This window comes from Papaver somniferum, unplaced genomic scaffold (assembly GCF_003573695.1).
Source record: "Papaver somniferum cultivar HN1 unplaced genomic scaffold, ASM357369v1 unplaced-scaffold_132, whole genome shotgun sequence".
Taxonomy (NCBI): Eukaryota; Viridiplantae; Streptophyta; class Magnoliopsida; order Ranunculales; family Papaveraceae; genus Papaver; species Papaver somniferum.
In genome coordinates this window covers 8,823,631-8,850,849 of record NW_020622381.1, presented here as the reverse complement: position 1 = coordinate 8,850,849, position 27,219 = coordinate 8,823,631, and the positions used below count along the sequence as shown (strand labels likewise).

The window sequence follows — 27,219 nt, the reverse complement described above, 5'->3', positions numbered from 1 at the left end:
AAATCAACATTGTCAGACAAAAAACTAGCTAGGTACACCGGGTATCAAAAACTAAATTTTAGCAGCAGCCAAGCCCAAGTGGTTAATATTGTATTCAAGGATGAGCTGGCCATGAGATAAAACAAAATGTATCGAAGGAATGTCTTTAATAATTTTGTTGGCTTCCGAAAACAGCTTCTCAACACTTGCGATCTCTAAAACCATGGCTTCATGCCCACAACTTTTGCTGATCATTTTAAATTTTATCAGTCAGGTGTCTGTACTTGTACTTGTACTTATCCCTCTTTAGGATTACTCTAATAGCACATAATTACCACTTAATTTTTTTCCTACTAGTATTATTTTTGAATTACCATACATTAAGCAGTCATAATATTTTTCCTTTTGTAAGGTGCCATTGTATGATTGTATCAGATTTTGTAGATTCTTTCTTGTTTATGCCAGAAACCAATGCTTTTACTATACTTGACTATTGTGCATTCTTTTTTTGTACCAGCGATGTGTCTTGAGTGAATTGGTAAAAAAATATCGTTTTCATCTCTAAAAGTTGTATATATATAGAGTTGTTCGTATTGAACTCTAAGACACCGAATCGATTCATATACAACTACAAAACAATGGCAGATACATCAAACCTTTTCAACTCTGATTATCCTCAAACTCATCCTCTCCTTGAGAAACATGTCAAAACCTTAGACGAGACAATAGAACGGTTTATAGGAAATTTCGGTTGGGCTCAGTTATTACAAGCCATAGTTGTATCTTGCGCATGGGTTTTTGATGCACAACAAACTTTCATAAGTGTGTTCGCAGATGCAGAACCATCATGGCACTGTACAGATCCTCGTATCGAGTCGTGCAATGCGACAATGATCTCCAACTTGTGTAAATTGCCTCGAAATTCATGGACATGGGATGAACCGATTCAAACATCAACAGTCTCGGAATGGGACCTATCTTGTTTGGGTCCTGTTATTGCAGGTTTACCAACTTCATCTTTCTTCTCCGGTTGTCTACTGGGTGGACTCGTTCTTGCTACACTAGCCGACTCGTCACTCGGTAGGAAAAATTTATTAGTCATTTCATGCCTTACGATGTCTTCATCAACTTTCTTAACAGCATTTTCAACTAATATTTGGATCTACTCCATTTTAAGATTCGTAACCGGGTTTGGCCGGGACACAATCGGTACTTGCTCACTTGTTCTATCGACAGAAATCGTCGGAAAAAGTCGGCGTGATAAGGTGGGTGTTATTGGATTCATTTTCTTCACTCTCGGTTTCTTATCATTACCGGCCATGGCTTATTTCACAAGAGGGTCTTCTTGGAGAATGCTTTATATATTGACTTCAGTTCCGGCAATGCTTTATTCCATTATAGTTCATTTCATGATTTATAATCACCAAGGTGGCTAATGGTACAAGGGAGAAAAGAAGAAGCCATTAATACTTTGACGAGTATTGCTTCTCCTGATTTTTATGGTACTAATAACAATATATTGAGCATAAGTCTATCTGGTATAGATTTATCTGTAGAGCCAGAACAATGCAATATAGATTTATACTCCTCCATCAAAATGTTGTGGGATAAAAAATGGGCTTTTAGAAGACTATCGGCCGTTATGGTAGTTTCCTTTGGAGTCGGAATGATGTACTGCGGGATCCCTTTAGGCGTTAGAAATTTGGCTTCAAGTCTTTATTTGAGTGTTACGTTAAACGCGTTATCCGAGCTGCCATCGTCGTTGATCACCTATTTCCTAATAGGAACACTAAGAAGGAGAAGTTCAATGTTGTTTTTCACAATGTTGAGTGGTGTCTGTAGCATCATGTGTGTTGTTATCCAGGAGGGACAACAAGGATTGAGAATCGGTGTTGAATTAGCATCATTCTTTAGCGTGAGTACGGCGTTTAACGTGTTACTGATATACACATTAGAACTATTTCCAACTTGCGTGAGGAATTCAGCATTGTCGATGGTGAGACAAGCTCTTGTTTTTGGTGGTATTTTCAGTCCAATTTTGATTGCGGCTGAAAGGGGAATTGATGATAATGGTTTGTTATCATACGGAGTATTTGGATTGGTGATTTTTGTTTGCGGGTTGTTTGTTGTTTGTTTGCCAGAGACAAGAGGTGAGATCATTTGTGACACCATGGATGAAGAAGAAGAAAAGGCAAAGAATATTGTTAATGTAGCGCCTAATAAGCAGACATTGGTAGCTCATGTGTAGAATAACTTGGTAATGTTTTTGTATATGATTGTGTAGGGTCAATTTGCAAATTGTCATGTTTCTGTAATTCTGTGATTTAAATTGAGCTGTTTGAAATGGCACAAAATATCTCATTTTGCGACTTTCCAAATAGTTATTTAGACTTTCTTTTAAGGAGAGCAGTGTTTTTGGAACAAATTCTACAGGTGAGATTCTCCAGGAAGTCGCGTTGCTTTCTTTTTTAAGGTGAGGTATGGATTAACTGCATTTTCTTATCCTGTGTGCACTTCAACCAATCCCATGTAGCATTCTGGGTGCCCCAAGTGTTTCCCAGGTGGTAAATATAAAGTTATTGGGCATTCACGGTATCCTAGTTGACTCCCCCAGCTGCAGTTCTAGCCTTCTCTTTCTCTTCGACATGAAAATTCTCTGATTTCTCATCTCTTCAGGAAAAAAACTATCAGGGGTTTTAGAGAAATTGGTTCCGTAGAAGGCCGGAAAGATGTTTAATTTAGAAAATGAATCAGGAGTTAATTACTGGTTTCAATGGCAAGTTCCAGTATGTGCATTAATCATCATAATTCCACCAATTATATCTCTAGTGTTGATTTATAAATCAAAAAAATCACCTTTAAATGTTTATGATCTATGGGTTCCTTGTTGGAGAAATCTTAATCCTATATGGATGTTGATCTATAGAGCTTCCGTGGTTTTTATCATGTCCTGTTTCTTATCTGTGGTTATCAACATACATGGAGCTTTTGCCTTCTACTTCTACACTCAGTTAAGTTTAACTCTAAAATCTTCTTTCTACACTAATTTCAGATATTACATGTTTTATTTATGAAATTCATTTTATTTGGGGTAATACTCCTATGTGTTGAATTTTGGGCGAAAATTTTCTTCAAATAATCAAATGGTTCGCTTTTTTTTTTTAATGATAATGTCTCAATTCCGATAATGTTTGTGGGTTTAGTTCCAAATAAGACATCATCAAATGGTTTAGAAGAAACTCTTGGATGGATATGATTTAGTAGTTCAAATGTAGCAGATACCATTTAGCCAGTATAAAGTCCAAATGCATGATGGGCAACTCTTTTATTGACCGAGTTGTTGAATTGCTGAGCTTCTATATGCATAATGCCTGCTGGCCTAACATCCCTTTGTATTTAGAATTCAGCTGTTGGCGGCTATGTCAATGTCCACTAGTAGTTGTCATGAGCATAGTCAGTCTCTTTTAGATAGTTTTGTGTAATCTGGATTCAAATGTCTTGTGATCTTTACTTCGTATTATTTATCTATTTACAGGTGGACTTTCGCGTTAGTGATTTTATATTTTGTGGTAGGTTCTTCTCTGGATAATTCATTTCTTATCGATAACAAAGATCTTGTGTAAAGTAAAGTCTTTTTAGTTTTTAAGCTTCATGTGTTTATATATGTAGTTGGGAACCATTTTCTCCGCTCAGGGATGTTGGGTGTATTTGAAGACATCTAAGGTCGAAAATGAGGAAGGCAGTGAGTTTTTGAAAAGGGAAGGGGATGAGAACGAATCTAATGTGAAGGCGAGTTCAGGGTTAAACAAGGGTGTTAACAAATTGATGAAAATTCATCATGATTGTATAGGGGGCAAGCAGAATGCTGGATTTGGGGGTTATTTGATGCTAACTGTATACCAGGTTAATTTGTCTAAAGTTCCTCTTTCTGTGTTGCTATTTGAAATCATATTTGCATATGCTTCTATCATAATCCCATCATTTTGAGAGAATAAACTTATTTGAACAGACTAGTGCTGGTGCTGTGCTGCTGACAGACATTGTCTTTTGGTGCATTCTCGTACCATTTCTCACAGCTGATACCTTCAGAGTGACCCCGGTGACTATTCTGTTCCTTATTAGAATGCTGACCTTTACATATGGTACTTTTTTTATATATAAAACTGCACCATCATGTTGATTAATTTGGTAAATGACATCATCTGGATTTCGAGCTGTTAGTATCTTAGCTTGTTGATTTTCAGTACTTATGTGCATAATAAAAGTTTGTTGCTAAATATGGTTTTCTCACTTGCTCAACAGTACATGGCTTGCATGCATTCTCTAAATTTCGTGTTTCTTCTACTCGACACCTCTCTAAACAAACTCGTAAGTACAATGCGGAAAATTGCTCCAAGGGAATCCAATGATATGGTTAACCTTAAGCAATTCCCAGTGATCCTTTATTTTATTGTTGTTCTTTACCTCCTAGTCTTTTCGATTACTGATTGTTTAGTTACCCTAATGTGTAGCCATTCTATTCATTTGGACTGGTTTATTTTTTGATCTGGAGCGGTGCGTACACAGTTTTTCAATGGATTCTTCATGCTTGTGGTTTTACATGGTAAGCTTGTAAATCTCTCCCTAAACAAGTTTCCACAAATACTCACAAGTCAGAAGCTCAAGAAGGTGTTGTTGTTCTCTCCTCTTGTCTTTGGTTGCCTCGTTATAGGTGGCCATATCCTTTCCTCGAGCTCTCAACTCCGTGGGCACCTCTTTGGTAAGTGAATGAAACTTGTCTCCTCTATACTTGACTTTTATCTTTCCCTTTGCTTTCTCACTCTGGGGGCTCATACCATATCCTTTGACAGGTATTTCGCGCTGACTCTAGTCCATATCCCTTGTTACAGTATCTACAGTTTGCTTGTGAACGCAAAACTCTCGATTTTCCCAAAGATGTTCCCCCATTCTTATTTGGGATCATCACAGGGCTTAGTTTAACATATTATGTATAACCACTCACTATCAAGGGATTGATATCTTTATATCTTTAGGCACAATAGAACTCCATCATGAAACTTCTTCATCATATACAAGGGTCCAGGGATGAGAATTCAAGTTGAAAATAAATTTTCTGTTGGACCAGCCACTAATATATAATGGCTAAATTTATTTGCAAGTTCTAAGTAGAAATGTAATGTAACACCTTTAAATTCTGGTAAGTTACGTTTCTAAACTGCCATCTCTCCTGCTCCCAGATTTCTATCTTTTACAACTGCATTGACCAGTTGAAGTGTTCAGTTGAGAAAACAAGGTTTTTCAGGGCAATGTTAACATGCTAGGAGTTACACTGGTTCAATTGGCTAGAAGTGAGACTGTGCTCTTTGGGTATCTCCTGAACTCTGTTTTCCAGAATCCTATTAGGGGTGGACAGTCTATGTCTCCTACTCCGCATGAAAAAGACCCTGGACTAGGACTTGGTAACCTCCTGCTGAAGGGCGTGTATAAGTAATGGCTCATTTGTGCAGGGTACCAACGGTAGGAGGTTGGTAATCGGTAAAGCAATTACCTATCTAATCGGCTATGTTAAAATCGGCTATGTTAATAGCTCATCGCAGAAGGAGGTGGTTAATCAATAATGAGTATATGTTATGCTACGCATTCGAAGGATGGAAAACGGAAAACAAGGATGGAAAACGGAAAACAGTCGGAACCTATTAAACTTGCGCAGTCAGAACCTATTAAACTTGCGTCCCTAGTTCTGAAAGGTCAAAAATGTTATCTGACAATCAAAAAGTAAAGAAAAAAATAGAAATTTGTTGAACCAGAGAAGTACAAAATTTGCCTCGCATATACCATCACAATCAAGATAGCCAAAAAAAGAAATAAAAAAAAAATGAAACTGCCTGCGCAAACATAAGTATCTTATTCAAGAGTGGGAATGCAATAATATTCCCAAGTGATGGAAGACACAAGTATCTTATTCTGCATAAATAAACCTTTTGCTAATGAACTAATCACCAAGCGCCATGGAAAAAAGATGAGAGAAACTTGAGTTTTGTTCATCTAATTATCTTCCAGATCTTAACCGAGAATACATAACCAATTAATCATCTTAGATTGTGAATAACACAAACATACCAAAGACCACACCACATTACCAATTAATCATCTTAGATTGTGAATAACACAAACATACCAATGACCGAGGCATAGCCACTAGCAAAGAAGACCCTATAAGAATAACTCGGCCAGGGACCAGCAAAAACTAGTTCAGTCTCATACTTGGTTGTTCCAAAATGTTCCAAACTTCCAAATATAGTCATTAATAGGGAAGCATAACAACTTTCCAAAAGCCATTGAAACCTTAAAGTTGTTTGTCCTGTTCAACTGAAGATTTTACCAACTCTCCGATGTGATGCACAGAAGCTGGTCAATTCCTACAAACTACCACAACAGAAAGCCAACAGCACCATGCATTTGAATAGCTTCCATACCTTCCTTGGCCATCTTTTGGCCATCTTACCATCTTTTAAGGTGGGGAAACAATCCTGCTCCACTGAGTTCTAACCTCACCATTGCTCAGTAAAGACTGTAAAGTACTTTCAACTTGACTATCTCTAGTAGTAATATTTAACTAGAGGTACAAATTACATAGGCATAGCAAGTCTCAACATGACATTTTACACAATCTTAGACCCATAGAGAAAAAAACAGACTTCCATTAAAGCTCATAGCTACATCTGTGGCCAAGATGAAATCTAGTATCAACTCAATTGAAGCCACGAAGCCACTCAATTGAAGCATACAACCAACGCAAAAAAACAGACTATCTATACAAAACCGTGAATCAACCTATCCCGTGTAACATATTTCACTACTAAAATAAATAAAAAATAATCTAGTAGATGTAACTAGTATTTCTGTAAATCCTCCGTTACACGGAGGATAAGCTACAACATCAATCTAAGAACTAGTAAGCCAACATAAAAAGAAATTGACAACTTCGAATCTCCTATAAGGTTGACCATCTCAGAAGCTAATCAAGAACTCAAACATATCATGATTTATACCAGACAATTACACTCAATATATATCACATACTAGACATACTACTCACAGTAAGTAATAACCGAGTAACATATAAGACCACTAAAATAATCTAGTAGATGTAACCAGTATTTCTGTATATTATTGTTACTAGGATAAAACTACAACATGAATCTAAGAATTAGTAGGCCAACCTAAAAAGAAAACATGACAAACTTCCTATCTCCTACAAGGTTAACCATCTCAGAAGCTAATAACACGTCAAATTGCAAGCTAAGAATGATTTGTAACAGACAATTACACTCAATATACCACATACCAGACATACTACTCACAGTAAGTAATAACCGTGTAACATATAAGACCACTAAAATAAGATGTAACCAGTATTTCTGTAAATTCATTGTCACTAGGATAAAACTACAACATGAATCTAAGAACTAGTAGGCCAACCTAAATAGAAAACATGACAAACTTCCTATCTCCTATAAGGTTAACCATCTCAGAAGCTAATAACACGTCAAATTGCAAGCTAAGGATGATTTATTACAGAGAATTAGACTCAATATATCACATAACAGACATAATACTCACAGTAAGTAATAAATGTAGAGTATTCCAATAGAAATCAATCGACACCATACAATCAAAGCATAAGAACACTGATTATTAAAACCCCTATTGGAGCCAACCATTTAATCAGTTGGTACAAACTCACAAATCCCGCAGGATTGACTGGACTGAGTGGTCCTTTTTAGCTTGGTTTCTTGAATCAAAGCATAACAATTAAAGGAACAACTATCATTTAACAACCACCAAAATCAGACTACACCCACAATAATCAACAGCAAACATATTCAACCACAATAATCAGATTTGTCAAAATTGAAGCACATAACATAATCTATTCGTAGTGAGTCATAATAATAATCTCCATTTAACAAAAGAAAAGGACATAATATCTTATCATAAAAGGTGCTGAAATTGAAATTAACCAACAAGAAAATTCTTTAAATCCCTAAAAACAACCAAATAAGAAACCCTCTTAACAAAACTAAATATTACTAAAGAGTAACCACGACTTACTCTTGTCCAGCTTGCTGGTAAACGTAAGTCAAACCACACTTACCGCAGTAGTGACGGTCAAAATGATTAGCCATGAAAGTTCCAGCACCACACTCAGAATTAGGACACTCCTTTCTCAACCTCTGAACCTTTCCAGAATCATCAACTTTGTAGAACTGAAGAACCGCGAGCTTAACCTTCTTATGCTTATGCTTGATCTTCTTTGGCTTAGTATAGGTCTTCTTCTTCCTCTTTTTAGCTCCTCCCCTCAAACGAAGAACCAGATGAAGAGTCGATTCCTTCTGAATGTTGTAATCAGCTAGAGTTCTTCCATCTTCAAGTTGTTTTCCAGCGAAAATCAAACGTTGTTGATCTGGTGGGATTCCTTCCTTATCCTGGATCTTAGCCTTGACATTGTCGATCGTATCAGAGGATTCAACCTCGAGGGTGATTGTTTTCCCTGTTAGGGTTTTCACGAAGATCTGCATCTTCGCGGAGGCGACTCAAAGTAGGGTTTCTGTTTCTTATCTCTTGCGGTGTGATATGGAAATGAGATTTGAGTTTAGGGTTTCTTCTTTATATATAGTGTGTTGGTTCTGAGTTTACTCGGTTCTCGGATGTATCCCATTTTTTAAGTTACGTATAAAATGGTTCGGGTTCTTGCTCGTGGAACCAAAAGATGAGACATACCGATACCAAAACCGAGGGTGACGATTCACTGGATCCTTTCCTTTTCATCATCAATTGGGTCTGACTCATTTGCAGTCTTGCTAATCTGACTCTGACTCGTACGCAAGTCTTGCTATTCTAAATCTGACTCGTTAAGTGTGAGTATGGTTACTTTTGCTTATATTGGAAGTTGAATTGATTGCACACAGAGCCAAGCTGAGTCAGAAATCGTTAATTTCAATCGGAGACCTTCTAGACTGTCACGGAAATTCCACACAAAAAAACTCAGGAAATATGAGTCTGACTCGTCAACCTTGAGTGAAGGGTCATTCAGAGTTCAGATTACACACATTCCAAAACGCGAAAGTTTAACACAAAATTGGTCAAAAAGACCAAAAGTGAAAAATCCTGGGTGAAATAGATTCTTAGCTTTTGATACTGTTCATATAGCCAAAAGTCAGAAATATACTGTTTATATAGCCAATTTGGATATTTCACCCAGAAAAATTAAAATAAAAAAATATGGGTTACCTAAAATACCCCCGAACTTTTTAAACTCTTCTTTTCAAAGAGACTCCTCGTCCCTGAGCTCCGGAGAATTCCTCACCTGCAGAATTCGATCGAAAATTCAGAGCTTGTGTATTCTTTTTTTCATATCTGGTTGATCAATCATGGTGATTAACGATTCTTGAATCGGAGATTATATTACTCCACTTTCAAGTCATCTAATATCATCAACAACCAGTAACACAAATCAGTAAGTTTCAAGTTTCAATTAATCCAATTTTGATTTCGTTTTTGTCTAATTCTTTGTAATGCATATCTGGATATGTCGATTTTGAAGTTTCTTTATCAATTATTATGGGATTTTTGACTATCTTTTGGTTTTAGTTGTTGATTTTGATTATCTATGGTTCTACTAATAACCAATTATCTTTTGGTTTTAGTTGGTTCATGTAAACGTGATTATTTGTTTATATCCAATCGATTGATTGTTTAAACCTGCTGAAACAATATACACAGATTCAAACCAAATTGATTAAAGTGATAACAGAAAATGGGCTAGATGATGGATGAAACTAGATGTTAACTGAGATATGAAACTAGATGATGGATGAACTGAGAGATAACCAAATTTCGGTGTTTTGATGTGAAGTGAGAGAAGGCTATATGATGGTTGAACTGAGTGATAACCAAATTTCATTGTTTTGATGTGAACTGAGAGATTGCTATATCATGGATGAATTGATTGATAACCAAATTTCATTTTTTTGATGTGAACTGAGAGATGAAACAAGATGATGGATGAACTTAGGTCTGCAATTTGTTTTCTAAAATATTAATCTATTTGGAACTCAATTTTCATCCATCATCTGGTTTCATCTAAAACTGGACTTTTGGAGATGCTTTTTTACTTTTGGTGTCTTTTTCAACCAGTCATTCAGATGTGGTTACTGAAAAAGATATGCGTATACATTTAAATACATAGTGGTATATACAAAAAAAAATGGTAAATAGTAGTATGTCAAAGTGAAAGCTAGGCCTTACATTGTATGGATTCATCCTACACTTCAGTTATAGAGTTGTTGCAGAACATGGTGATAAGGTAGTCTGTCTTCCATTTAGAGGAGCTTCAGTTATACATTCATATTCATAAGATTTGTTTTATATATTTATTGTAGATGGATCGTCATTTTCTTTGTGTGGTTATCCGGGGGACGGATGCATGTCCATACCATGTTAATGTGAAGTCAACAATTGATGAGTTGAAGTCGCATGTTTGTTCTTATTGGAATAACATTTCACCGGACTCAATTCAGTTTGTATTTGACTACGAGGGAAGAAGCAATGTTGTTGACAGTGATGTGAAGCTCTGTTCTTTCTTGTCATTGTGTATTGTTAACCAGTTGTCTTTCTTGGAGCTTCGTTTATTTGAACGTGTTCCTCTTCGTGCTCCTGATTTTGTTCGTGAACCTACTACGAGCGAGTTTCGTTTAGCACCAGACCCTAGCAGAGATCAGTTGGTTAATCCTTGTCATCTTCTGAGCAGCAGTAGAATGAGCGAGTTTCGTTTAGCACCATACCCTAGTAGAGCTCAGTTGGTTAATCCTTGTTATATTCCGAGCAGCAGTAGAATGAGCGAGTTTCGTTTAGCACCAGACCCTAGCAGAGATCAGTTGGTTAATCTTTGTCATATTCCGAGCAGCAGTAAAGTTACTCCTACATCTACAATGACGGAGTTGCTTTTAGCTCAGTCACATATTCCTTCCTCTCAAGAGCTTGTTTCTTCTCAAGATATCCCCATGTCTCAAGAACGTACATACAATGGAAAGTTGGCAATTAAAAGATCTTGCAAGGCGGCTGAATGGGAGTTTATTATAAAAGGTGTTGGTCAAGATTTTTATGGAGGACGAGATGAAGCTCGTCTTGTTGTTGAGAAATATAACCATTTTTTTGGTCGCAGGGTGAGAGTCGTCAAGACCAATCCAGAACGATATACGGTGGAATGTTATTACAAGGAGAAATTGGAATGCGACTGGATGTTCCATGCATCTCCCAAGACTTCCAATGTGAAGGGTCACTTATTCCTCAAGGCCTATAACGGGGAACATAAATGTTGTGTTAGTTATAGTGATGGAACAAAGGCTGAACCGGGTACGCGCGAACTTATCAAGAGTTTGATATTTGAGCAGATTGAACAGAATCCCAACAAGAAAGCCAGGGATATTGTTAGAGAACTCAAAAGTGATTATGGGTTGGAAGTGAGCTACGATCAGGCGCATGCCGGGAAAGAATTATGTTTCAAGGAATTGTATGGCGAGGACATTAAATCATACACTGACTTGAGATGGTGGTGTGAAGCCGTGAAGAAACACGATCCAGGTAGTAGGGTTGATTTAGTTGTTGAAGGTGGCGAGTTTAAGAGTTTGTTCTTAGCCTTCGATGCTTGCATATCTGGTTTCGAATATTGTCGCCCGGTACTGTTCTTGGATGCAACTTTCCTAACTGGAAAATTTAGCGGTTGTCTTATGGCGGCTACCGGGAAGAATGTGAATAATGGTACGTCTTCTTTTATTTTTGATGTCATAAAATTTTTTTTATGTCAGATTATCACTGGATGAAACCGGTTTCATCCTTAACTGTTGAAGTCAGACTAGAGAATGAAACTATTCATTCTGTACAATAGCAGTTTCAGTCAGTTTGATATGATTTTTTCTTTTTATGTTTGTTTTGTTTCTGTAGGAATATTTACTCTGGCATATGGTATCGTATCAGCTGAAACTGTTGAGAATTGGCATTGGTTCTTGAAGAAACTAGAATCTATCTTGGGTCCTCGTGTACTAACTTTTATTTCGGATCGCCATGAGGGTTTGATCCAAGGGATTCATGATGTTTTCCCAACTTTCTATCATGCTTGGTGTTACCAGCATTTGAAGAATAATGTCCGCAGTAAGACCAACAAGAAAAGGGGAGAGCATTGTGCTGCGATGGGTTTGTTCAAAGAATGTTTCTATTCATCGACTCATGAAGGCTTTGATCAGGGTATGCAAAAGTTGAAGGATATGGGATGTGATGGTCTTCACAAATTCTTGAGTGAGATTCCAGTGGAATGTTGGTCCAATGCACATTGTCTGGGTTGTCGTTACGGCGACATGTGTTCAAACATTGCAGAGTCCTTTAACTCTTGGATCAAGGAAGCAAAAGGTATGCCTATTGCAACACTTGTTAACTGGGTCAGACTTAAAATTATGGAACAGATGAGTACAAGGAAGAGGAAGGGGCGACGTATAAAAGATTCATTTGTCCCAGGCTAGAGAAAAAAGTGTTGGCTTCCATTCGTGCTGGTGTCCAGTGGAGAATAACCAAGTCTGGTGACATGGAGTGGGAAGTTTTTGATGGAAAGCACACACATGTTGTTAATATTACGAAGTTTCAGTGCAGCTGTAGGGTTTGGTTTACTGAGCAGTTCCCTTGTGATCACGCTATTGCGTGTATGCATTCAAATAACATCAATGTTTACGAGTACATTAATCCGTATTTCAGCATTGCTAGCTTCCGTGCTTCGTATGATCGTCCTAGCAAGCCCATTCCTGATTACGACAAGCCTATTGATGTTGCTACTGGAGATCTCGTGAACCCACCAACTGTCGTAGGAAAAAAACATGGTAGGCCGAAGAAGAAGCGGATTCCCAACACAGGTAGTGCAAGTTTCAAGAGACCAATTACGTGCGTAACTGCCATACTCAGGCACATCATAACAAGACGACGTGTCCTCATCCTCCTGCGAAAAAGAAACGTTAAGTACCTGCTTAAGAACATCTCCAGCCTTCATTTCTTCTGTGCAGCTTTTTACCATGATATCTTTTATTAGCTTTTTACCATGATATCTTTATTAGTTTATTCTTCTCTGCAGCCTCTTGTTGCACATTTAAGATTCATTTACCTTGAATTATATTTTTGCAACTAGTATTTACCTTGGATTGTTTCTTTTGTTCATAAAAATATATCTTATGGAATTATTTTTTCAAGTATTTCTCTTCATTTTTATAGTATATATCTTTTAGTCTTATGTTGATTGTTTAATTGTACATTCCCTTCAGTTTTTCACTGTAAAATTTGAATGTTTGCGAAGATTCAAATTTAATTATACAGGATGTAACCAGTTTCATCCTGCCTATTCTGGAAAAAATGAGATTTTTGGCCAGGATGAAACTGGATTTCATCCATCACATATGGACAGAAAAAACTTTTTTTTGTCAACCTGCACACTCTGAAAACAGTTTTTATACAAGCTTTGATGTAACCAGTTTCATCCAAGCCTGGTTACAATCTGACAAGAAAATTGAAGTTTTATACAGGCTAGGATGTAACCAGTTTCATCCAAGCCTGGTTACATTTTCAACCTGCAAATTTAATCATTTCTGGCTAACATATTCAAACACAACCATCATGAAATTGAAGTATAGGCATTTTTCAGTAAAAGAGTTCATATTTTAATTAAGACGAATCCACGGATCACAACTGTATGCGAAGACATAGTTCAACAAAAAAAAAAGTACTACCAAATGAACCACATTAATAAAAATTTTCTAAACAACCTAAACACATAAAACTTTCCAGCAGTTATTCTCATCAGTTAGGATTTCATATGCCAGATTGATTCGTCTTGTGCCCATCTCCTCTCCAATAGTATCTTTGCCTTCAAAGGAGTAACCGTCTGTCATTGCCCATTCCATGTAATAGATAACATACATCATCGAATCATCACTGCAAGACAAAAGAATATGTAATGTCAGTTTAACGATCTGGAAAAAAAATGTAATGTCGATTCAAACTTCGTTTCAGTTTGTATGTTATAATCTCAGTTCAAAGAGTTAACGACCTACCTTTCGCACTGTTGTGGACAATCTGATTGAACGACGACATCAACGTCATCCATACTAGTACTTTGAATTTGAACTTGAAAGAGATGATTTATTATTTCCGCCATCATTTGAGCTTCTTTTAAATAGTTTGAAGAACCTATGCGAGAATTGTATTGTGTCCAAGTTCTTCCATGGATGTCAAGGTGAAGCAATGTGAAATGTTCTTTCTCATTCAGCATTGGGATGAACAAGTGCTGCGTTTCGACATCAATCTTTTGCAATTCAGCATTTATCATTTTTGCAGCGTCCAACTCATCTCCCGCAATGACATCAGCCTGAATACAAATTTGAATCAAAATCAGTTAATCCATATTTTTTAAGTGAATGAAACTCAATTACATCCTGTCATTAATGTTAGATGAAAACCAGTTTCTGCAGGTATCATATGAAACCCAGTTACATCCTATATATAATAGCTAGATGAAACTCAGTTTTATCCTACACTAGTGAGAGAATTATATTTCAAGCAACAGATGCAAGCCAGGTACATCCTACACTAACATAAAAGTTATATGAAAACAAATTGCAGACCTAAGTTCATTCATTTTAAAATGTAGTATTCAAAATGTTTACCCATGCAAGCGCGCTGAGAAAGATTGACTTGGAGTATCCTTTGGTATCACCGCCATATTGAAACAATTGTCTCCATTTTTCGATTTTAAACTCCAAAATAGTGTTCACCAATGGCTGATTGAAAACAAGTTGCTGGATGTGTTCTCCACTGATACATACACCTCCATTGGACTTCCAAACGCAGTCGCTGCATTTAAACAAGTTCATATAATTTAGTATAAACTTAGCAGTACTTTTACAGAAATAAGAAAAGTAGAATGAAAAAACAACAACAAAAGAATGTGGATACGTACCTTACTTTTCCAGTTACAAAGTACTCCTTTATTAACTTCTCTTCAGCTTGTCTTATTCCGCTCATCAATTAATTTTTTCACAGCTTGTTGTTCCTTGTTAACTTCCTCAACTTATCGTCCTTCTGCTTCTTCTCTGCACGCTCATCATCATCTGATACAAACTTGTTATTTCTAGCCCTTTTATATACGTTCTTCACTCTGTTCTCAAGCAATCCAATAACTGCCAGAGGTTCTGCTGCGACAATTTCTTCCTGGTTGATTTTTGATGCAGGAACTGGTGCTAGAGGTTCTGCTCTAGGAATTGGTGTTACAGGTTCTGCTTCGGGAATATTGTCAGCTTCCTCCACATGTTTGTTCATCTCTTGAGTGATGTCGTCTTTAGGAACATCCTCCTCCATAGGTTTATTCATCTCTTGACTGATGTTAAGGTTGAAATAGTTTTCAGGTGTGGTGTAAAAAAAAATCTCTTGAGAGGAAGCTTGATGAGTTCCCGGTTGAGGCTTGAGTTGCGCTTTCAAGGCTTCCACTTCACTTTGCAAGTCTGAGATTGTCTTATCCTTTGCTTCAGACTCAGCCTCCTTTGCTTCCAACTTTGTATTCCTTGCTTCCAACTCGTCATTCAAGTGACGGATAATCTTGTCCTTCTCAGCTAGTTCATTCTTCAACTTGGAAACATCATCTTCATCTGTGTTTTCTTCTTCATCACCAAACAAGCATAGTTGTTTCTCCTCTTGACTCCAGCTACCAACAAAGTCAACAACCTGCAGACACATAAAATTTATCATAACACATGATGTAACTGGGTTTCATCCACTAATAACACAGGATGAAACTTGGTAGATAATGTGTTTCATCATTTTATAACATAAGATGTAACTGGTTTCATCCAGTTATAATAGGGGATAGAATTTTAAAAATGAATCTAAACAACATCAACACATGATTTAACTGGATTCATCCAGTTATAATAACAACAAGATTTTTACCTCGCTGCTTGAAAAAGTTTCAAGCTTCCCCTCAATTTCGCAAGATACTTTATACAAGTCCCATCTTGCAAACCTTGGCCATGAATCACTGTTGTCTTTCCTGTTAATTCCTTTCATTTGCTCAAAAATCCATAACTGCAAAAACAAAAATATATTCAAAAGATAATATATAAGATGTTACTCACTGCATGATACATTTAACGTAAGAAAAAAATATATTCAAAATATAGAAGACGATACTCACCAGCAAATAGAAGCTGCAACCATCGATAGAGTATGGTGTCTCGTATACAGCTTTAACACTTTGCATTAAATGCTCGTGAATGAGATCGGGCCAAGATACTTTGTTAATGGTGTCGATTGATTGTAGGCAGTTCAAATACTTGTAGTGGACATACATACCTCCAGCGTTTATGGAGAATACTGCACAGAACATGAACATCAATAAAATTTTCGCCAAGTCTTCTTGTGTTCCTTCTTCATTCATAGCAGTATGTATTCCTTCGACAATGTATTTCTTATCCAACTTGTCCCCAGTATTCTTCTCTTTCCTTTTCTTCTCTTTGGCTCCAGCCTTCTTCTTTTCATCTTTCTTTTTCTCCTCTTCATCCCTTCTCTTTGGCTCAAGAAAGTACTTTTTGAAAAATTCAGAAGTTTTCAAACTTGGGTCTTCTTTTGGTCCATAAAGTTTCTTATCTTGTTCACTCATACGTATTCTCTGCATTTTGAAAATAACAGCAAGATGATTTGCATCGGTCTTGAAAACTTGATCACCAATCTTGAATGCCAACTCTTTCGGGTCAAAATTTCTTATGATGAACTCTAATGCCCTTGGAGCTTTGCTACATTCAGCCTTGCCCACCTTACCTTGTTTGATCGCCTCAATAAAGTTCCAGAATTTAGTCTTCCTTAACACAGCCTCTTTTGCTTCAGTAAATACCAACTTTTCCAGCACTTCAACTGTCGGTTTCAAGTTTGATCGGAACGTTTTCTTCCCTTCCTTTTTCTCTAACTTGTCGGCATCCATTTCGGCATCCACAAGTTCCATATCCCCTGTGCTAGACTCTCCGCCGACTTTCACATCATGCTTATTCTTGGATGTAATTTCAGCAGCAGCACTATTCTTACTTTTCTTGCTACCGCTTCCTGCAACAATTTGGATGAAACCAAGTTTCAGCGGGTTTCAGAATAACTGATTTATGGCATGAAGCTAAAATAGGACCTAACTTTAATACAGATCTTCAAAAGTTAACTTTAAAAAGTAGCAAAATCCTGGATGTATCTGATTTCATCCAGTCTTAGTCTGCTGAAACAACATACACTGCAAACTAAACCTGGATGAAATCAGTTTCATAATAGTGTAAACCTGCTGAAACAGTTGATATAACCAGATTCAATCCAAGATGAAAACCAAATTACATCCAATCTCACTTCAAGCAATTTAACAATTAAAAACAATTAAATAACAAGATGCAAACCCGTTTAATCATTCATTTAATACCACCAACAAGTCATTTACATTCTAACTTAAAATTTGATGAAACCCAGTTTCAAACACCTGCCGAGCATCACTTCGTAGCCAAATGCAAACCCAATTTCGTTCAATCCATAACATAGATTTTCATACATCCCATTCACAACATACTAATAGTCTTATATTAACCGCATATGTATCTTTAAACCTGAACGAAACTGGTTTCATCCAGTTTTAATCTTCTGAAACAATATACAATGTAGATTAACACTCGATGAAACCAGTTACATCCTAGTTTAAACCCGTTGAAACAAATCAGATACCCAGATGGCCCAATTTCACTTCAACCAATTTCACAGTGGAAATACTTAAATAACCAGATGCAACCTAGTTTCATCCAATTAAAATGAAAATAAAACAAGCAATTCAACATATTAATCTAATTGAAATGAAAATAATAACAACAAATTCAACAAATTAATCATGCAATTCTGAAATTAAGAACAAAACAGAGTTAGGGTTTGAAAAATTACGAGTTCTAGGAGACATTCTGTGGATCGATTCTGAAACCCTAACTCTTCCAATAAACTGAAATAATTGGAACCCTAATTCTCAGAAAACCCTCTTTTAGTGTTGATGGTGTTTTAACAGACTGTGGATGAAACAAATTTCTGGTAGTGTTGATGGTGGTGAACCGGTTGATGAAACTGGTTTCTGTTGGTGATGATTGTTAGTAGACGGTGGAGGAAAATGAGTTTCTGGTAGTGAAGATTGTTAGCAGATGGTGGATGAAACTAGTTTCTGGTGTGGGGAGACGGTGGAGGAGTTTGAAAACTCACAGAGTTTTTCAGAAGAAGAAGATGAACTTGGGGTTCAATTTTTTGTTGAAGAGGGAGGAGTACGGGGTTGTTTTGATAAAAGAGAGAAGGAGAATGTGGTGGGCGAACGGTTACACAAGGGTAGTACCGTCTATTTGACCCAGAAAGATTCTCTTGGACATTTGACCCAGGCCTAATTCTAACTGTCCATATTGCCTAGAAAACTCGCCATTTTGGCTATATAGCCATTTTCTGAAAGTTTAAACAGGAAAAGAAGAGACCACCGAAGTTAGCCAAGAAGCTTAAGCTGTTCAATATGAAGATTGAATGTATTCTGAGTAAATCAATATTATGTTACAGAGTGTCCGAAACCAATCAAACAAGAAAGACTATCACTCTAAGAAGTTTGAAAGAATGAGATGAGATAGTTCTCAGAATTACTTAAAACCACACAAGAAAATTGTTACCAAAGAACTGCATAAAGAATTTCAATCTGTAACTCTACTACATTCGGTACAGTACACATTTGGTGGTTACAAATTTTGGAAGTGCGAAGTGTACCGAGGAAATGCAGTTAGGAAATCGTTGACGGTTTGAGCAGGCAATATATGTCCTTTTATGAGAACCTGGTGGTATCTCTCTATAAGAGAAAGCACTGCACTTTGAGGATCAACTTCACCGAAAACACCTGCATGAATAGTGCGGAAGGAATAAAAATAAGGAAAACAAAATTTGGTCATGTTCTGTTGTCCATGGTGGGTAAAAAAATTAAACAACTGATGGGAATAAAATCATATGGACTTGCCCAACTCAATGTCCTCCTGGCATTGACCTTCAATATCATCATCTTCTGTAATTACTGCACTTTCCAAGTTAAGAGCTTCAATGGCATACCGTTCCATGAACTCTTCTTCTGTTTCTTCAAGCTCCTCATCTTCGGAATCCTGAGCAAAATCACAGAGGAATAGAATAAGTTTAATAGTTTACCATGTTTTGAGATATTCAGATAGTTGAAACAAAGAAGCAAGGCAACATAAGAAAAAAAAAGGTGACCACTGCACCTCATCATCGTCTTCGGTCTTGTCACCACCGTCGTCATCATCACCATCTTCATCATCATCATCTGCGTCATCATCCTCATTTTCGTCGTCTTCTACGTCAACTTGGTTAAGTTGTAAGGTGGCTTCCAATAATGAAACAAAGCAATTTTGCATCAATCTACTGTCTGGATTACCAGCAAAACATACAACCAGTCGCTCGACAACCTTTGTCAGTGTCATAACTAACAGGAACAAAAAAGAAAACAATGATCAGATGTTTCCGATTAAAGGCCATTGAATCAGTAGTCTGCTATATTAGTAACCTCGAAAATCAGGAGACTCAAAGTAGGTTAGACACCATTAATCAGATCATGTCCTAGTGCTCACTGAAGAATCTACACTTTTTTGCTACGCAAATGCTTACCAAGTAATTTAATCTCAGAGCCAGCTGATAGAGCTGGTTCAAAATCTCCCGAGGCAATATGCATTAAAGCAGACACCCAAACAGTAAAGCCGTTCTCCATAGCCTTCTCTAAAATCTTTTCCATCAAACTGGGGTCATACAAATAGCAAGATGATAAAAGAAGCAAAAGAGGCTTCCACAGTGGAACCGGCTTGCTTTGAATATCTTTAAAACAAGAGAACGCCGCCTGACTAGAAGCAATTACCAAAGACTGCTTGACACCTTCAGCTTCAACTGAGAACGTTGGAATATGCAGTAGAGAATGCACACATGAACAAGCCCTCCAAGTTGCAGACGGGTATTCAGAGATGGCTCCATATACGAAGGCACCAATCCCTTCAACTATAGAACTTCTATGAACTGGTGGGGCCGGAGGAGATGGTACGCTTCCAACGATGAAGTTCTTTATTTCACATTTTCTGTGTAAGTTGATAACTTCTGAAATGCATTCGAAGATTGACAAATCTTCAAGTTCTTCCCAAGCATGCCAATCCGCAATAACACCAGCCCAAACCTTCAACAGTTCTGATACTTTAAGATCTAAGACTGTATTGCTTTTATCCACAGATCTCACAATGAACCAGAAGCAATTTTGATGCATCGCCTATGCATGATGAAGGGGGCAACGAGGAAATCTCTCCATCCTGTACACCAAAGCTCGGGGATAAAAGTCAACAAGAAAGCAAGATCCTACCCATACTTTAAAAATCCAGAAGGTCTCATACACTCATAGATCATAATCAAACATTTGACTATTGTAGTGACAGAAAAAATATATATTTATTCCTCAAAAATAAATATATAAACACCTCAGTATATATTTAAGAGACTGCAAAAAAATCCTGCATTATCTTTCAATTTAAATATAGAGAACTTCGCAAATAATATATGCCAAACTCACCACTAGCTGCACAGGATTGAGCCAAGCCTGCTGTAAGAGAACTGAAAATGCTCTAGCAATAGTAGAACGACCAGATATCCACTCGTCACTTGATTCATCCTCTTCAATTTCTTCTGGCTCAGAATCCTCCCACGTCTGAGCGATAACAGCTAATGCGGCAAATCCCCGTTCCACTACCTGTCATAAATCATTTTTTTATCATGTTCACTATCAGAAGATCAATTTGTCCAGAGTTGCTTGTATTCTTGTCAGATAAAGACTAACGTGGCGCTTGTTTTTTCCTGACTCAATTGACTCATCAGAATCTGACTTATCACACCTGACTCTGACTTAATATATTAAACTCAAGAAGAGAGAACTTTTGAATCCAATCAGATATGTTCCCAACGAGTCAGGTACCTGACTTCAATACCTCTGAATCAGAGTTATGAGTTGAGACTGACATTGGAGCCGAGTCAGGGAAAAACAAACGAGGTTAAATGGATATCTCCCACGTGAACCCATTTATTTGTTGCTCTTTTCTCGTTTTTATGTTATAGAATCATAGCTACAAAAATATCAAACAATGTAATCTTTATTACAGCCAAATACAAGAGGATCACAGGTACCTGAGGCCATGGCTCTGGAGTTGGAGGTATGTGCTTTGAAATAGTCTGCACTAGGGATGATACAACATATTGAATGTGGATAGAAACTCCTCCATCTCCCACCTCCACTAGAGTACGCAAAAGATCGAACAAATTGGAAGAATCACTGTCGTCTACATTATCAATATTGTTAACCACAACTTGCAAGACTGGCAGCCACTCAGGTGGAAAGTAGTCATTCTGCGGAAAACACGAGGAGATATTAACTATTAAGAGAGTGAGGGGAAAGGAAATTATTATTATATTACATAAAAAGAACTGAGTTATAATATGGCTCCTACTTCAAGAAGCTCGGCAATTGCCCCGGCAGCGGAAGCTCGGACAGGATAACATGAGATATCTTCCATATCAGGATAACTAATGCTTTTAGCAAGGCCTCGTACACCTCAGCTTCCATTTCCTAACCAAGAAATAATCCAGTTAATGAATAGCAGTCCCCCTACCAATACGTGCACCGTTGCAAGTGCACTTCCGTGAGAACACACAAGTGACCCACAGAATTATTTAGGAAAGATAGTAGTATATGTAAGTAAGGAAACTAAAATAGTGTGAAAGAAATGAGTAGGAAGGACGCACTTCAGGAAGACAGTTCGCAAGTTCTCCGAGTACCCAGTTTGCATTGGCAACTAAGTAAGGTACACATGGAAATAACGAATATACTGGCAGCACCCGACTACGGAGCAGATTAGTTGTGTAAAAAGGACGCCGCTCTCTTAGGAACTGCACAAACACTGGTGGAGTTAAATCTTGGAGTCATTTACAAGACATCAACGCACCTAAACTGCCAACATGAAAGATATCTTACATCTTGCAGGCAACCATAAGCCATCAGAACGCCGTAGTAACTGCCAAGGTCAAAGGAGAAGCTCAATGAAACATGAGAGAGAGAGAGAGAGAGAGAGAGAGAGCAAGAGAGAGAGAGAGAGATGAATATTAGCAATCCTCACTTGTAATAAGGAGAAGAACCGGACGGAATCGGGAACCTTGACAAGAAGGGTAGCACTAATAAGTCCCCAATGGAACTGGCTTGTGCTTTTCCCTTACTTTTGTCACCTTTCTTGCGTTTTGTTGAGGATGAAGAGGCTGTCGGAGGTCCCTGTAGCCATCAAGAGACAGTCCCTTTCAGTCAGAATTCAAGTAAATGATGAGATTCCAATTACGTGTTTCTGATAGACTTTCAAAACAAAAAAGGCCAACTTCCTTCTAGTGAGCATTATATCAAGGGCGAACATCTACCTTCGCCATCGTAATAACACCGAGTAAGTTAATTGCACTTTTCCTCGCCGTAAAACTCCCATCCATAAATTTCTGATTGAACTCATCCGAATTAGAAGTGATAAAAAGGCAAAAAGTGCAAGGCGAAAAAGAGTCCAGTAGAAAAACAAAGTAAAAAAAGTGAGTTTCATACCAAATCAGATGGAAGATTCTTGCTCATATACTCGTCTGCATCCTCTTCCCACTCTAAGATATCCTAACAAAAGCAATATTAACCATAACACTGGTAAATTAGTAATCTAGCTCAGCTCAGGTTCACGTATGTGGAGCACAGGCATACTCTATAAATTGCCTGTTCCACAAGGAAATCCAAACAATAAAAATCAAAAAAGCTTTGGTGTCAAACATGTGGAACTGCAAGTCAACGTTAAGCTATACTCACCTTCTCGTTCATTATTAGAGTTGGGAAGATTGCTGCCTCAAGTAATGAAGAAAAATGGGGTGAAATTAATCTCCATCCCTGCATCGAAATGACAAAGAAAAATCAGAGAGAAGACAGATGAGGCACTTGTGTACACTAGAGTAGATGGCCATCAAGCGGAAGACGCCATATAAGCAAAACGCTTATAATAGTAAAAAGCAAGAGATTATATTTTCCTTTCATTTTGTACAGTTGCGAGGAACCAGAAGAGCTTATATTTAGATCAAAAAAATATTCAGGAATTGGTGTTAATGAATCGCTAAACTCGAGAATAATCATCTTACTGGGCCTGTCCCAAGAACATGTGAAACAACATCAAAAGCTAAAGCAATAATCCGCTCCGATAAGAAATCAAGCTTCTGCAAAATGAAAATTGCTTGAGAATGCAACACGGAGGATAGAGCAATCACCCAGTACTACAAATATAGGCAGATATTGACATGATGGGTGGAATCCAACTTGGACACTCCGACCAAAAAGGAACTGGGGAAGAATCAACTTACACTAATATTACTGCTCTCCTTAACTATTTTGGAGACACAATTGACAATATTAGGCATCAACCTGCAAAAGTTTATCCAGAAAGAGAGCCTTTAAGGACTGACAAAGATATTTAAATTGGCCAAATTAAATGAAACAGAATAATTACTTATCGGTGTGCTTCCGATGTCGGGTGATTAAAGCACACAGGATTTGTAAGCTTCTCTTTCCAGTCTTCAGTCTTAGCAAGTAACAGTCGTCTAAGCTAGTACCATCGGAGCTAAAGGAATCCAGAATCCGAAATATATCCAGACAAAAAGAAGGCAATAGAGGAAGCAAATCCACTGGCATATATGACCTCACCTGCAAAACTAACTTACGGTGAATTTTCAATGGGAAAAAAGACACAAGTAGAAAGAAAAAAAAATCTGGCAATAGCTAGCAAAGTCAAAGATTTGGCAGCTTACAGAGAAATAAATGCATTTGCATATTATGAAAAGGACCCTTTCAATTTCCATTTCTAGTCCGCCAGGTGCTGACAAAGCCTGTTACATAAACCGTTAAGCCATAGACTCATTGGTACCTCTAAAAAAAAAGGAAAACAAGATGTAAGACTCTAGCGGCACAGACCTTTTCGACAAGATGGTGGAATAATGCAAGCAAAGGCACGAGAATTTCCTTTGCTATAAGCTGTAGCTGCTGTGGTACCGGCTCCTTTGGAATTGTGGGGTTTAAGAAATACTGTAGGTTTTCAAATACCAAACGCCAAGTTAGCTAAATTAGCATTCTAAAACAGGAAAATACATTGCTATTAAGTATCTTGTGTTCTTGACTCTTGAGCTGCAGGTCAAATTCAATTTTCAGGATATAAGCATTTGATAACAGAAGATCATCACAGTTTGAAATGAATCAACTCATACTACTGAATGCTTTTCTCATCATTTAAACTTTCCATCAGAAGCTCAAAGTGATAACTATATTAGTTGGTGAACCATAGTTTAAAAATTACACATGTGGCACATCATTAAGCTTACTATTTAAACCACATCCTCGTTGTATTAACAGAAGTACCCGGTTTGTTCAACTTAAAGTTATCTTAATACAAAAATATCAACAAACACATATGTAAAGACATTATCACAAACAAATAACTCTCCGAGCAATCAGGGAAAATCAGAAAGACCTAGGAGAATTGGAAAATCAATATGTTTACCTGAAACGGTCTAATAATAGCTTGAAGAACAGTAAGAGCATTGATGGTACTCCATTGTGAATTTCCACCTTCATTAACGAGATTACTATTTTGTATAACCGATCGCAATTCAGGTACAAGTTCAGGCCACGAATTCTCCTTAATAAACTCATTCACAACTATAAGGCGAAACTACATACACCAAAAAAGAAGTCACCAGTCAGATTCCTTTACCAACAAAGCAATTCTAATTATTTAAAACATAAATTTCAAACAGAAACCTTACAGCTTCAACTAAGATTTTCAATACAGCTGGTTCAGATTGAAGTAAAGCTTGAACAAACCGATTTCTAAACTCAACACTGATTTTTGATGAATCAATATGTCGTTTGGTAAAGTTCTTTAAGTAAGTTGCGGCAGCTATTTTCTGCCCTTGACTTTCACATCCTATCAAACCAAATACGAGATTGATCAAGGATTCTCGGAATTCAAACAAAAGTTAAGATCAACTTAGTGAATCAGCTTGAATTTACTTACCAGTAGTAATGGCGATTAAAGCATAAGCAAATTCAGGAAGTGGGGAAAGATGATCTAGGGTTTCGGTTGCAGAAGATATTACTGAATTATCTGGACTTAGAGTTTGATCCAGTAGTTGACTGACTTGGGACATTAGGGTTCCCATTTTTTAGTTGAGTTTCTGGAGTGAAGTGAGAGAAAATAAATCGGAGAGAAGAGATTGGGCGGGAAAATTATTGATGTCCTTTAACTTTATACAAGTGATCTTCGAAGAACACATTTAGGGATATCGTTCTGAAATCTGCACCGTTGATTTGTAAGTATTCGGGCATCTGTAACAGCGCTTGTGAAAATGATGCACCAAAAGAAACCCGGCTAGTTTGGGCCTATAAAGGCATTTCCTATGGCAATGTACAAAATCAATTTTTTGTTGAGCCAGGTGGATGGTCAAATGTGGTTTAAAGAAGTGGGCGGTTGACCGTCAAACGCCATGACGATGTGTTGTTGCTGGAGTTTGAAGGAAAACCGCTGGCGTGCGTAGGAGAACTGCTGGCGTTTGAACCAAGACCGCCAACGATTACTTTTAAAAGGTCACCGGAACGGCTAGTTTCTAGCTACAAAAATACAGCTCGAGTTTGATCTCACAAATTCACAACAATCTTTCATCCGATCAATCTTTTCTTAATTTCAATTGCTTTAGATTTTCAACCATGAATCCTGATTTTGATTCTTCTGAGGAATATATGGAGATGAATGAAATGTTGTAGGAAGAAGAGGAAGAAATGTGTATGGATTTTTACGTCAAATGTATGAAGATGCAATTCAAGATAAAAGAAAGCGAAATTTTATGTTGCAATTACAAACTGGGATCATACCAAAGCCTTTAAAGTCATATGAAGTTACGACTAGAAGATGGACGTGGCGAAATCGACATTTTTACCACGACAAGATGATGCATGATTATTTTAATTATGATTGTGTCTATTCCGATGAGGATTTTCTGTTAGAGCACTGCTCGGTCGAACTCGCAAGCGTTGTTATCTCAAGCTTGTTTGTCAAGTTTAGTTGATCAAAACTATATACTTGATTTATAGTATACTTATAGCTATGTCTCGGATTGGGATAGAATGTGTAGTTGAGCTTTAGACTTCAGGGCGTTCACTAATTGAAAACGAAGATCTACTGAGGGGATCTTGGAAGAACTTCATCAACAAAAGGTATATGGAGACTAAAACTTATTTATCACTCAGAAGTTTATTCTATTATTTCTTCTAATGAGACTAAGTCATATAGCTATATAGACTTTTACATTATACACATTTGATATTTCGATCTAAGTTTATCTCGCTTATCTATTTCTCGAAATATGTGTTGGAAGCTTTTTGCTTTAACTATGTTCATCATATTCTTGACGAGTTTAGTTGGAGACAATTTATTTGTTTGAAACTAAATATTAAGTCAAAATATGATCATGTGGAAATTGCCTTGAAACATCTTACATGATTTCTGTTAGACAATCATTTGATGTCGACTTGGAAAGTTTCGTATTGATCATTCGATCATTTGAAAATTACTTGAAGCTAATGGTTTGTGTGAGATAGCTATTGTCGTCTTCTAAGGATGTTCCAATGATTGAAATGAGAGTTTAGAACAATTAACCATGTCTGGATACAACACGGTATGCATACCTAGTATGCGGACTGTATTGGAATGATTCAGGTCTGGGAACCTTGTTTACGTACCTAGTATGTGAATACCAATATTCTGCGGAGCACGTGTCACGATCTTAGTGGTCGCATGCAGATTAACTGTGTAGCCCTCGCTATACAGAGAAACCTAGGTGGCAGAGGATACCTTCGCAGATCTACTTTATCTCATCCCAAGAAAGGATACCTCGACGGCCAAGATGAATAAAGTAAAGCCTAATCTAGAGAGAGGCAGCTGGTGAAGGGACAGAGGTAGATGACGCATC

At 37.3% G+C, this 27,219-nt stretch overlaps 3 protein-coding genes and 2 pseudogenes across 4 annotated transcripts; 3 read left to right on the top strand and 2 right to left on the bottom strand.

Moving 5' to 3' along the window:
- Positions 1–490: 490 nt before the first annotated feature.
- On the top strand, positions 491–2,257 carry LOC113332729 (annotated as a pseudogene).
- Positions 2,258–2,510: 253 nt separating this feature from the next.
- LOC113332686 lies at positions 2,511–5,200 on the top strand. Of its 2 annotated transcripts, XM_026579203.1 has the most exons (8): positions 2,816–2,990; positions 3,515–3,548; positions 3,649–3,882; positions 3,989–4,078; positions 4,282–4,347; positions 4,491–4,582; positions 4,691–4,738; positions 4,830–5,200. In XM_026579203.1, exons 1-8 carry the CDS (start codon positions 2,959–2,961, stop codon positions 4,957–4,959), a joined length of 726 nt encoding a protein of 241 aa, XP_026434988.1. In that variant the 5' UTR covers positions 2,816–2,958; the 3' UTR covers positions 4,960–5,200. The 2 variants fall into 2 exon arrangements, 1 of the variants encoding a protein (XP_026434988.1); XR_003351666.1 differs by having other exon boundaries at positions 2,511–2,989; positions 4,491–4,738; positions 4,830–5,194.
- Positions 5,201–7,911: 2,711 nt separating this feature from the next.
- LOC113333123 (ubiquitin-40S ribosomal protein S27a) lies at positions 7,912–8,621 on the bottom strand. Its single transcript, XM_026579616.1, has one exon. The coding sequence runs from the start codon at positions 8,559–8,561 to the stop codon at positions 8,091–8,093; it is 471 nt and encodes a 156-aa protein (XP_026435401.1). The 5' UTR covers positions 8,562–8,621; the 3' UTR covers positions 7,912–8,090.
- Positions 8,622–10,973: 2,352 nt separating this feature from the next.
- LOC113332806 lies at positions 10,974–13,191 on the top strand. The gene is made up of 4 exons (XM_026579314.1): positions 10,974–11,802; positions 11,986–12,447; positions 12,501–12,941; positions 13,157–13,191. The coding sequence occupies exons 1-4, from the start codon at positions 10,974–10,976 to the stop codon at positions 13,189–13,191; spliced, it is 1,767 nt and encodes a 588-aa protein (XP_026435099.1).
- Positions 13,192–18,659: 5,468 nt separating this feature from the next.
- Positions 18,660–25,453, bottom strand: LOC113332746 (annotated as a pseudogene).
- Positions 25,454–27,219: the final 1,766 nt, after the last annotated feature.

What these genes read in the sequence shown, in the direction of transcription:
- LOC113332806 (XM_026579314.1), top strand. Translation starts at nt 10,974, where the DNA reads ATGACGGAGTTGCTTTTAGCTCAGTCACATATTCCTTCCTCTCAAGAG. An exon ending in CGGGAAGAATGTGAATAATG is followed by an intron (nt 11,803 to 11,985) that starts GTACGTCTTCTT and finishes TTGTTTCTGTAG; the next exon opens with GAATATTTACTCTGGCATAT. An exon ending in GAAGCGGATTCCCAACACAG is followed by an intron (nt 12,942 to 13,156) that starts GTAGTGCAAGTT and finishes TCTTCTCTGCAG; the next exon opens with CCTCTTGTTGCACATTTAAG.
- LOC113333123 (XM_026579616.1), bottom strand. Translation starts at nt 8,561, where the DNA reads ATGCAGATCTTCGTGAAAACCCTAACAGGGAAAACAATCACCCTCGAG.
- LOC113332686 (XM_026579203.1), top strand. Translation starts at nt 2,959, where the DNA reads ATGGAGCTTTTGCCTTCTACTTCTACACTCAG. An exon ending in CCTTCTACTTCTACACTCAG is followed by an intron (nt 2,991 to 3,514) that starts TTAAGTTTAACT and finishes ATCTATTTACAG; the next exon opens with GTGGACTTTCGCGTTAGTGA. An exon ending in TAGTGATTTTATATTTTGTG is followed by an intron (nt 3,549 to 3,648) that starts GTAGGTTCTTCT and finishes TTATATATGTAG; the next exon opens with TTGGGAACCATTTTCTCCGC.